The sequence below is a fragment of the Centruroides vittatus genome, unplaced genomic scaffold, assembly GCF_030686945.1.
Source record: "Centruroides vittatus isolate TY-2023 unplaced genomic scaffold, ASM3068694v2 scaffold_1014, whole genome shotgun sequence".
NCBI classification, from domain to species: Eukaryota; Metazoa; Arthropoda; class Arachnida; order Scorpiones; family Buthidae; genus Centruroides; species Centruroides vittatus.
Genome location: NW_027122665.1, coordinates 881,241 through 894,388, shown reverse-complemented (window position 1 = coordinate 894,388; position 13,148 = coordinate 881,241). Strand labels below are relative to the sequence as shown.

General features: G+C 28.6%; 1 protein-coding gene across 7 annotated transcripts in view; it reads left to right on the top strand.

Annotated features, from left to right (window-relative positions):
* The window catches only part of LOC136986145 (myocardin-related transcription factor B-like), a 103,576-nt gene extending 97,004 nt beyond the window's left edge, over positions 1 to 6,572 (top strand). For 6 of the 7 annotated variants that reach the window (XM_067283620.1, XM_067283622.1, XM_067283625.1 and 3 more), the window contains 4 exons: positions 305 to 629; positions 2,855 to 2,987; positions 3,065 to 3,176; positions 5,573 to 6,572. In XM_067283620.1, the coding sequence (XP_067139721.1) occupies positions 305 to 629; positions 2,855 to 2,987; positions 3,065 to 3,176; positions 5,573 to 6,270 (1,268 nt within the window). In that variant the 3' untranslated portion in view covers positions 6,271 to 6,572. The remainder of the gene's footprint in view (positions 1 to 304; positions 630 to 2,854; positions 2,988 to 3,064; positions 3,177 to 5,572) is intronic. The other variant, XM_067283624.1, reaches the window with a different exon arrangement.
* Positions 6,573 to 13,148: the final 6,576 nt, after the last annotated feature.

The following is a 13,148-nucleotide window of genomic DNA, read 5'->3' as shown; positions in this document are numbered from 1 at the left end:
TAGATTTATTTTATGCATCCTTTGATTATTACAGCAGCTAAAACATACAATTATTTTTGAAGCTTGATATTTTTTATTTTGTTTACTGTCACAATAGCAAACATACTGGAAGTATTGCTATTTCCTCATGTTAATCATATTCAAGAATGCACTTCAAAGATTATTCTGTGTTGTAAGATTGGTTGTATAATTTATATGATTTCAACATATTTTTTATCCGAAATGAACAATCATGGTGATTTAATTCTAAAATATTATATAAAACAAAATTAGATTGGTACTGACATTACTTTTCTTATTTCAGGCACATCCGGAATCGCAAATGTATTGCCATCTTCTCAACCATCGTCAGCTGCCGTAAAGGCTAATCTGGCAGCATTTTTACATAACCAGCATTCTCTAGTACCCATAACAAACGTGAGCATATCTAGTCCAGTAATTTCACAAGTTGCCACGAGTCAACCGGTGGTGTCCATTCCAGCTAGAGTTTTAACAGCTCAGCCAAACATGGATCAAATCGAATACAATTCAAAACAGGCAAATATGCAGCCTCTTTCGAATCTCGTACGAAATTCTTCTCCATCTCCAAAAGCTGCTGATTCATATCCAAACGGCATAAATCACAAAAGGTATTAAACGTTTACTGCTGTAGAATTCTAAAAAGATTTTATAATACATCTACATTAATATTCTTTAAAGGTCCAATTAAGATGGCTCGGGTTTTGCCAAATGCCAAACAAACATTTGGCCAATACCGAGTAGTATGAACAGTTTATTCCCAGCTAATATTCAGTATTTGCCATTTTCCACTCCTTTTCAGTAATATTGTGCCAAATCAAAAGGGGGACGAATAGGCAGTTATTCGGCAATTGGCAAATACTGAATATGTGAAGTCACCTTCATATATAGTATTTTAGGTTATTTAGGGGTAGTATAAATATTATTTTTGTTTTTTTAAGTTAAAAGGTATATATCAACAATAATTACAAGCATGTTTAACTGATCTGTTGAGCAGGATCATTATTTTGATAGGATTCTTTTTTGCAAACATATTTATTATTATTATTATTCCACCAGAATATGTCAATTTCTGTAACACAACCAGTGCTGTTGTACTAGAAACATGAATTGCAATGCATATCCCAGCACAAAAGTATTTTGTATAATTCTCTTTTTCCTTTAGCAGCATCTCTGTCTTTAGCATTCTTTTTACTTTGATTATTATAAGAAGTCTTTAAACAATATTTAAATTATTCTTTTCTTTGGAGTTGTATTTGGGTAAGGCTTTAATGCTAACTTAATTATTATCTATAAGTTTTGTAAGTATGGGAGTCATTAGGAAAGTAAGATCCAATTTGTAGTAAAACTGATACAAAACATTATAGAAATATCTTACTTGTATTACATGGTAATAAGGTAATCTTGTCTGTTTTTCCACATAATCATCATGATTTTCAATGTATTTTTCATAGTGGAGCACAAGTTTTTTTTGATGTTATTGTCAATGAAGTTTTCTGCTCACAAATACGTCAGCCTTTCACAACCCGTTTCGGCTTTTCATCTGTGCGGAAATGTTTTTCGCCCAGATTTCTTCAACCTTAAGTGGAGAAATAAATGATAATTGTTACATGCAATATCCAGGCTGTTAAGATGGTTGATTAAATATTTCCTTGAATTTTCTTTAGTTTCAGAGAACTTTCCTTAATGCATCCACTGGATAGATCGTTGTTTGCTTTCAATGTTTTTGTGTGGGACCCACATTTTATTGCAAATAACAATATGATTTCAAAAGCTGTCATCTTTGCTAATGTGTTGTCATAGATTGATTGACACTGAAACTATTTGCTTTGATTTTGTGCCGATCAATTAGCATTGTCTCATCAATAGTCTTATTATAATTTTGAGGAGCACAGGACTTGACAATTAAGAAAAATGCATATTTAGCTTTGTAATTGTAAACATCTGGTTCTCTCAAATTTTCTACTTTCCTTTGTTTCACAATGTTGTCATCGTTATTTTGGGGCATCTACTCATTGTCACAGACATTTGTTTGATCTTCACTAAGTTTACAGCATTACTACCTAACTTTAGAGTTGCTCATCACATTAGGTCCATAGACATCGCACAATTGTCAGTAAATTTCTGTAGCAGTCAGATTTTTTGCTCGAAAGAATTTTCATCTTGCTCGTTTTAAGTTATGTGACCACAAAGCCAAACAACAAGCATTCAAAATGTTGCCACTCACTTCTTCTAGGAATTGCATGATGTAATAGCAACTAAACCTCAGTTGGATTACATAATTGGCCTTTAGGTGTGATCAGACTTTAATTTTGTAACAGTCCTCATTAATAAATAATTTTTTAAATAACAAAGATGTCAAAGAAAATTTAATTATTTAAAGAAATAATGCTACTACAGTTTTAAATATTTGATACTTATTATATATGTGTGTGTTTGTGTGTAATAAATATAAGCAAAAAATTCACCAAACACCAAAACTTTAGCTTTGTAAATGTAAATTTAATGCAAAAGATTGATTTAGATTGCTTTAAGCAACTATCGGGCAACCATGTAAGTATAGCCCAAGTTAGGTTTAAATATATATTTATAGTTTTATAGTTAATTATTTAATAGTAATATGCCACCTTTCTTGGTAAAATTAAAACTCTTGTTAATCAAAAATTTGATTTTAAATTTATTATCTGTGACTTAGTATAGATTGTTATAAATAAAGTATGTAAAATGGGATTTATTTTAAATTGTAACCTGGAATTGAAAAAATTATTGATTCTACAGTTATGAGATGTTTATATACTTTTTATAAATTATAATCTAACTTTTTTTTGTCTTGCAGAAATTCATTGTCCAGTTTTAACAATATGCTAGCATCAAAACAAACAGAAAAGGAAAAACTGAATGAATCTTCGTTTATCACAAAACCACCCCCTGATTATAATGAAGCCACAAAGCAATTAGTTAAATCTCAGGTATTTTAAATTATTTTAATTCAAATTAAACATTACGATTAAGAAATAGAAATAAGTATTTAAATTCAATATTTTAGCAAACTACAAATTCACATTTTATCAATCAGCCCCGTAACAGATCGAGTGACGAAGGAATCATCAAAAGTCAAGCCGTCGACGATGTTTTAGAAATCTTAATAAAAAATGGAGGTAATTTATTTTTGAGTTATTCAATTAATTTAAAACCTAAGTAATATGATACTTCCATTAAGTGCGATTAATATTATTTTAGTCAGTTCTGGTTACAATGCATTACAATGCAAATGAACCATTTAATTCAGAATTTGTAAATTTCTTTTTGACGAACAAAACTTACTTCAGTAAAGGTCTGAAAATCTGGTCTGCTTGATGACTGGGATAATGACTTTCCAAATTCTTGATTCTTGAGGGTAACTTTAAGAGTCAAGGGACAGACAAAGAAAAAGAAAACAAGTAAATCATGATAGTGCTTTTGCTAACCTATGAATTTATTCCAGAAATCATTCACAAAAGAAAGAATGCTTTGTTAGATAAATATTTGTGTGAGGATTACCATGAGGGTTTGCATTTTGTCAAACATGAGGCAGACAACAATTATTGTGTTTTATAAACTTGAATACATTATAAGAGTTTTTTTTATATAGTAGTTATAATTAATGTAATCAGCTGCTACAATACTTTTTGCACCCTAACATTACTGATCAAGGAATCTGAAATTACATTTCCCAAATATGCAGAAAAATAACAGACCGAAATTCACAGAAGTTTTGATATTTTAAAAAATCCAGATTCTCAGATATCCCGATTTTCAGACTTTTACTTTGTGTCTTGGAGACAATTTTTTAAATTTATACTTTATATGCAATATTATTATAAAGATAATAATATTTTTTTTAAAATATTATTATCTTTAGTATAATATTATTATCTATAGTATATTATCATATACTAAAAATATGTATACAATTATATGTAATAACTTCAGTATCATATTTATTTGGACATAAGAATCTTAAATATACAAACGTAATAAAGATGGTTAATCTTTAGCTAAATAGTTTATCAATTGATAACTTAAACTGCAAGTTAGTTTTGATTTTATTTAATAAAATATTTTTATAATTAAATTTAAAAAGTTTATTATTGAATTTTTCTGTTTTAATTGTGAACTAAATAAATACCCTTGAACAGAAATATTTTTCGACAAGATAGATTATATTTTCTAAAACTTTTAGTAGTATTTTAAAACATAGTCATGTTGCGATGATTTTTTTCAGAAATCTTGTAGTATTTAGTTAAGAGTAAGGCTGAAAAAATGTTCTTAAGGAATTCAGTATGAAGTTTATTATTTTTATCATTACAATCATCATCATCACATCTCTCTCTCTCTCTCTCATTCTTAAAATTAGATAATGATATTTTTCAAGTAGAAAATAATATAGTCATAAGCGTAGTTTCGAAACTATATGCATATAAATACAGAGCAGTGACGAACCTTATTGTGTGGAAATGAATAGTGCAACTACAGTAGGGAGTCGGAAATCGGAATCAATTGGGGACTGGGGTTGTTCAGATTAATGATTTGTTCGGATTACTGATTATGTACAAAAAAATATTTTAACCTATCCGATGTTGAAATTTTTCTCCGTTGCGTATCGCTTCGTGTTGAATTTTCGTCGATTTTAAGCCTAACGAAAATTTTTATAATAATAATCGAGGCTATTGTATCGTAAAAAATTATTTCTTTATTCTGTACAAACAAAATATATTGAAAATACAGTAATAAAATTTAAATTTGCCGACTGAAAATCGTTCCGATTACCGGGGTTCCGATTAACGACTCTCTACTGTATCTTGAATCTTATGTCAGGATACACTAAGTTGTGATCTGAACTAAACACAATAGTACCACTATCCACTTCCATGTTAAAAAGGGACTATCCCATTCCCCAATGAAGTGGGCAATACTGTCAATTGCTGGTTGTTGAAAATAATTTAGAGTATTAGCTTTTATTGCATTTTAAAATATCATATTGTATCTTGGAACAGGTTTTCAAAATACAACATTTATATATTCAAAATGAATGCAAGCTAATTAACAATGGATCAATATTCAAAACATTTGATGCTATTTATCATCATGTGTGTCATCATATGATTGTTTCTCTTTGTACATATTTCATGATCCTGTTATAAAAATTCTATATTATTTTGTCATTCTCTTATAACTTTGCATTTAATATTGTTGCCTAATTCCATTAGGGATTATTATAACTACTGCTCCTTTTGACATGGGAGGATACTATATATTGTATTGTTGTTCGTTGCAGTCCTGATTTTATTGCAGATTGGCAATATTTGAGAAAACAAATAGTGCAATTATTTGTTTTCTCAAATATTGTGTTCTCAATTATTGGTCGAAGAGGCTTTTTATCAGAAAATAAATGGTTATTCAAAAATCAGAAACACAATTACATATAAATTTAGTAATTTAGATAAATTTATTGAAAATATTTAACATATATTTTACTGTAACAAAATATTTAAAATATTTAATTTTATTTTAGAATTGCCACCTAGTGCAGCTCAAGAACCTCCATTATTAAACAGTATTAAAACTGTTAAAATACCAAAGTCGTCATCAAATATTTCTTCTTCTAAAACTGGTTATCCTAGTAATGGAAGTCAGACAATGGGTTCTTGTAATTTACAATCCATTGCACCTAGTCTTGTAAGCGGACATGTTGCAATGACGTCTCCTCCATCAACCGTATTGGGAGATCAAGAAAATAATGCAAATACCCCATTAGATTTTGATTTTCATTTGGATTTAGATGACATAGAAATAATGGAATTAGGTGGGGTTCTAGTTGGAGAAGGTACTGGCAATTCTGTTTCGAAATTGGAATCGAATCAAATGCAATCAGTTGGCAATAATGAACAAAACATGTTAGAAGAAAATGGCAATCCGGTGGTTCTTTCAGACAATACTGTAAATATGGATGTCGAATTATCCGACTGGTTAGACGTGATGATTCCTTCGACATCGGCAGCCACCACCACTTCAAATGTATGTGTAAGTAATAACATTTTACAGCAAAATAATAACAACAATAGTTATCGAAACGATCCTGATCCTTTATTATCAACATTAGCTAACAATAACGACCTACACGATCTGTTTTCAATTGAAGACCTGGACTTTAAAACTTCACCCAACGATTTAAATATACACACTTGGGACAAAATAGATTTTGCTACTTAAGGTAATGTGATAACATGTTTAAATAAGAGTCAGAGTTTTAAATTTGCTTATCATATTGATGAAAACGGTGACGCAGACTTTTTTAAACATACCAGATAATTAATGTACATTGTAAAGAGGGTCTGTGACTCGAGATTCTGATGAGGACCAATAATATGAATAACTGCTTGACCATAGACGATCGAATTTCAATGCGAATGAAATTGTAATCATTGTTTGTAGTTTTAATAATGTTTCAATTGTGTAGACATAGAACAAAAAAATGTATAATCATTAAATATTTTGATGTCCTGTAATGTAAATGACTGTTGTGAAAAATTCTATTTAATGACTTTTTATTTTGATCAATGTAATTGGGATGTTCTTAGCTTCGAAGATATTTTCTTCTTTTTTTTTTTTTAATTTGATCTTTGACTTAAGTGGGAAACAAATTACTTCCGACAGAGAGAAATTTTAATTTTGATTGAGTTTAAAATTTTATTGTGCATATTTTATTTATATATCTGGAAATTCTTTATCATTTTATTTTGTATCCATTGTTCAATATATATAAATAGTATTTATTAAATCCATTATGAATCCAAAATTACTTTTTCTTTATAAATTTAGTATCCATGCAATGTATATATTTTAATTAATAATTAAATTATAATTTTTAGATTTTAATTTTACAAACATTTCAAATATATAAAAATTAATTTATATATACATTTCATTTGTTTTATATGTACAACATAGAAAAAAATGAATGCAAACTTTGTAAGAGCCAAATTAATTTTAACAAAATGGAGTTAAAATAACATTAAAAATAATGTTTGATGAAGGATTGAACTGTGCAATGCTGGTATTACTCAGAAAACACTAAAAATCAAAAGATTTGGAGTAAAATTGTGAAAAAATATGCAAATCTTTTAGGTGAGAATGCATTAAAATCTTTTTTTTGTGACTTGAATGTATTTCTAATGATAAAATTGTATTTTTATCGTGGAGACTAGATTTCTGTCTAGCTACAAATAAAATTTACACACTTTATTTTTACATTAATTTGATTTTAATTTATATTTAAATTGATCTAATCACTGATAAAGCAATATGAAAGAAAGAAAAAACATTTATTTTTGATTAATATTCTGTTTTGAATCTCAACAAAATTCCATGTAAGGATCACAATCAACCCAATGTTAATAGGTATATAAAATTACCTGGACAATTACTTAAATATTAAGAAGAAGAATATAACTTCAGTTATGTTACTGGTGTAAGGAATAGAATTTGTTTTTCCAAGAATAATGGCATTTGCACCAGTAATTATGATCTTCCATATCTGCATTATCTGCATTTCTACGACTAGATCATCATATAAAAGTTTTTAACGATATTTAAATTTCACTCTGTTTAATTTTTATCTCAAATATTGTTCTCGGGATATATCTTTGGCATTGTCATAATTCAGTTTATTGTTATAGAAGGTTTCAAAAATAATAATAATTTGGCACTTAAAAAATTATCATTTGTTATTCTATGTTGGGCATTTATACTGAACATCCTGTGAATATTTTCAGATAATTGTTCCTTGGGAGTTACGTATTTTTATTTTATACACTATGCACTCTCATTAAATCAAGATTAATTTGTTTTTCCATTAAATTTTCAAGCAAAAACCAGAAAGAATAACAGATTATTTTTAAAAAGCCAAAACTTTAAAATTAATCTATGCACTTGCAAGTAGTACTTTATAATTTCCTTTTCTTTATATATAATTCTGCTAATCCAAACAACCTACATACAATAATTAGTTTGGATTAGCAAGAGTGTGCTGTATGTATAAAACAAATACATTGGTCATTATTTACAAATCTCGCAGGGTATTGCTTTTATCATTTATACATAGAGAGGTTTATTCTCCTATGGGATAGACAATACTTTGTCATGTTAGAATCTAAGATTATTAAATAATTATTATTCTTAACAAAAGAATTTAATTTTGTACTAGTAAAAGTTATATAAAGTAACATTATTAACAGTAATAACATTTTTTTTTCTTTAACTCTTTCTACTCTGTGGGCCATAAGATGGACTTTTTTCAGACCAACAGTGGTACAGCGAGATGGCAAGGATCATATCTGAGAAGTTGCTCACCCAGATTGGATCCTAGATCCCCTGGATCAGCATACCACTGCTTTAATTATTTTGGCCATCCAAGTGTCAAGTAACAATGGATTTAAAATCTAGTTAATTTGGTAATAAATAAGTACAAACAACAGTCCATTTGTAGCAAGATAAAATGTTTAATACAGTACACTCTTGCTAATTTGGCCTCTTAATTATTTGGCATATTCCGTATGATCGCTCATGTGCTTTCATTTGTATGAAAATGTTAGTCGTGCCACTCATCCCATTTTCCTGTTTGCTTAGGTTTCATTTCTGTGTGTGCTACTGCACGTTGGCATGCCTTATTATTTGCCTGTCTGTAAAGAATTGATACCAAATGTCATGTCATTCACTGCCTTCAGCCCTATACATTCTCACTAATCTGGCACTTCTCCATGCAAGGAATAGCCAGATTAGCAAGTATCTAGGATATTTTCATTAATGTTAACAATAATTTTGAAATAACAATTGTAAGAATTCTGTTTAATTTGCATTATATTTGCTAAATAAGCCCTGTGCTCTGAAATTATTAAATTTTCAAATACTATCCTCATTTAATAATCATAGTTTAATAATTTGCATGAAAATTCATTCATTATATAATGCTACATTTAATAATAATGTGTAATTGAGTTTTTTTTTTCATTATAATTTTTATCACATAAAATTTTAAATTTATATCCCTTCTTGCCAAAATTACATAGAAAAGGTAAAGAAAATGCAACTGTCTTTTGCTGTTATAAAGAGGTTGTAAACCCTTTATAACACCAAATGACAGTTGTTTTTTTTCTAAATTTATGTATCACAAGAAGTTCCTTGTATAACAGTAGTAACAATGTTTAATTTTCAAATAAAAAGTAATTTTGGATTAAAATCAAATATTGTTTTTTAATTTTTAAACTTAAAATACCTTCAATGATATCAATTTCCAGATATATATTATAAAATTAATATATTAAAATATTTTTGAGAGTTATACACAATTTCATGCACATGGCAAATAATTTAAGTGAAAGAAATACTTGAATAATCATCGCTGTTACTTAAGAACGAATGCATTTGCTTGAGAAGATAAAATACTTTTACTTATGCACAAGTGAAAGTGTGTCCTTTCAATTGAATACATTCATTTTTATTCTAGTAGCAGTCCTTATTTAGGAGTTTAAATTAATTAAATAATAATTTAAGTGCTTAAACGAATTTTAAATGTAATCGGTTAATTGCAACAATCATCAACATTGTTTGGCATCATTTGAGTAATGCAAAGTGTCCTTATGCGAGGCAATGAACCATTTTATGGTTTGATTATTTATTAAACCTTCTTAATTATTTTTCTTATTAATGTTAATTAATAAGAAAGATGAGCAGTCCTAATTTAATATTAACTCTCAAATAATTTTACAAATGGCTACTCTTGTACTTTTTTTTTTTTTGTAAACTTTCATTCCCCTTGTATAAATAAATTATTTTGTAATAATTAATTTACATAGCGATAAGGACCATTTAACGTAATTACGAACGGAGACTAAATTTTTTTTTAAAGTAGGAATTTCTTCGCTTGAGAGTTATAAAATACAAGCAGTGACAAACATAGATGTACGAGTATTTACACACATACGTACGATTAGCGGAGCACTTCTCGACTCTCGTAGAGCGCAACTTTTAAAGTCTGTTACTTAATACGAAGACACTAAACCCTCAATTACACGCGAAACACTTAAAGCAAAAGACTATATTCAATGCTTCGATTACAAAACTCAAAAATCACAGTGCTAACTCATATCTGGTAGTCATTCCTTAGAGATTTCTGCAGAATTGTTAAAAATAATAATAATAATATTCCTGATCCTGTGCCAAGATATTTTCACATTCCATATCAATACCCTGTATCATTAATTGCTTTTTATTTAAATATTTATAAGCAAAATGGTGCTAGTAAGAGTATAGTTTACGAGAACACAGTCTGGTTGTTGTGTGACGAGTAAAAAACGTAAATTTAAAAAAATGCTGTTTAAAACTCGCACGTACCATTTCATCCGGACTGATATAAATGTAATATAGGTGATCGAGACTGTTAACTTGGTCTGTCGCAGTTATGCACAATGTTAAATTCTTGTACATTTCTATTATGATAACGATATGGTGCTTTTATGCAATGTTTGTTGTGTATATACATATATATATATATATATATATATTTTTTTTTTTGTCCTGAGTAGCTTCTGCTGTAATGAAACTAGAAGAATATTTGATTTTTTTTTTTTTTTTATTAATTAGAAAAATAAATTTAAAATTGAATGTCTAATAAAATTTTGAAAAGTAATTACTGAGTATAATGTTTACTTTGGAATTAGTCAAATATTTATGTGTGCGTAAAGGGTGGCCCAAATGTCTTAGCTCAGTAGGCCCGTAAATATTTAAGGCTCAATCTGCACGTTGCAGTTACAATTCTATAGTTTAAGGCTTCACATTTTTATGTAGATGGGAAGGGCCTATTAGAGCCTGTAAATGCAGATTGTAAACCGAAGTGGAAACATGTTTTTCTTTCATAAAATTAGTGAAAAAGTGAAAAAAAAAAACTGATTAAGTATTTGAATAAGGAACAATTTAACTTTATAATGATTAACTGACTTTTGGACTACCCTTTTTACATTAATATTTTCTCATGGAAGATGTAAAATTCTCATTCAGTGTAAAGCGGTATTGATTATGTATACATTCCAACACACTTACAAAGATACACTACATTATTTAATATTCTTATTTTTTAAACTGTTCATTGGCAAGAAGATTTTTAGCATGTTGATAAGTGTTTTACTGGCTTGCTAAAAGTTCAACCGAAATGTAAACTGCTTTATTGGAGTCAAAATAGTAAAAAGCAAAACTCAATTTCTCCAGGCTCTTCACCATTTTCACTTTTGACCTTTGACATTTTTCCTTTTACCTGTACTACAGATATTTCTTTTTGAACTTCTTCCCTCATTAGGCGAGAGATAAAACGGAGAAATCCGAAAGTTTCGCATTTCGACGTGGATGAAGTAGTTTTTGGGTGTGTTGCCTGGTAAAGTGGCTTTAATGAAGCCAATGGCAGCCCATTTTATTTGGAACAGATAAGCAAGCCAACAACGTGGCCCATTTAAAATGAGACAGGCCAAACCGTCGGCTCGCTCGTCTGGCTGCATTAAAGCCACTTCACCAGGCAATGCGCTTTACCCTTTATACAGATTAATGCAAGCACAACTGAAGCATAATTAAGTACACCCAACAAAGACTAATCTCTTGCATTTTAATTATAATTACTACTCTACTTGATACCTTTTTATGTCAGGAAATATTAATTATTGATAAATACATTTTAATTACATAAACACTTCATAATTTTTAATTTAAAATTGAAATATTTCAAAGCTGCTGCAAGTTTTTTGCTTATTAACTTATTTTTTTATGTTTGTTTAATTGTTTTAAGTATTATATAAATGTCTAATTCTTAATTATGTTTAAATCTATCTCATTATGTAATAAGATGAATTTAATAATAATTAAGAATTAATTATTTAAATGACATAAAATTTATACTTTATACTTGGATGGAAATTTAGGAAATTGTTTTACTTGTTCAGTTATAGTTGAATAATAATTCATTTCTGGATAAAGTGTAATTCAAATTGGAGTTGGGAAAGCAAAATTTTAATAAATAATTGTATTAAAATTTAAAATAAACTTTATAAAACTCTTCAGAGTGGGCTGTTCACTTAGGCAAGGGTCTAATTAGAATAAAAGGTCTCTTTCGTGAACAATTCTAAGAGTAAAGAGAGGGCTGTTCACATAGATGAGGGTGTAATAGGGGAAAAAGTGATCACATGACATAGGTACTGTGCATATCAATGTCGTTGTAAACAAGTTTGAAGGATAGCTTACTTTAAAATAATGGAAGAATGAAAATATTACTTAGGAAGGTTAACAACGGTACAATTAAAGGAGGAATTAAAAAAATACAATACCAAGTTAGCTGGTAGTAAGGCCGATTTAACAGAAAGGTAAGTTAAAATAATATACATCTACATTTCTATCATTAATTATTACATTTAAACATTTATAATTTCAAGTCCTTATGACTATTACATGATAAGTTGGATGAAATTTTTAAGGATAAGATTTCACAAAATGCACATTTTTCGTTAATGAAAACAGATCTAAAGATCAGTAAAATTGCCATTGATTCCTTTCACTTTTGTCTAACTAATGCACTTTTTTTCCTCGTGGAATATGGCCACGTACTGAGCCTGATATAACCAATTTATACCAGTACCTGAAATGTTAACTGTACCAATAGGTTATCACTATAATTTAGAAGAACAATCGACACAAACAAAACTACTTCCTATGAAGTTGTAAGACAATATAAGGATACATAGCTTAATCTTTTAACCAAGAGAATACAATATTTGGAGTAAGTAAAATAAGAATAATTAAAATGCCTTTTATATTGGTCACAAGTCTACTTACTTGTTTCAATTGTTTAACGCAATAACACCAATTACTTAATTCTTCACCAATAAACTTCTTGTACTGTACAGTGCTCACACAAGTGAATTTTTGCCCATTTTCCTTTACTGAATCTGGAAAATCACTGACTACATCTTAAAAATTTTACAGATCAATATAGTGTTTAAAATTGCATTAACATAAAACATATAAATATAATTTCACTGCCAAGTTTGGTTACT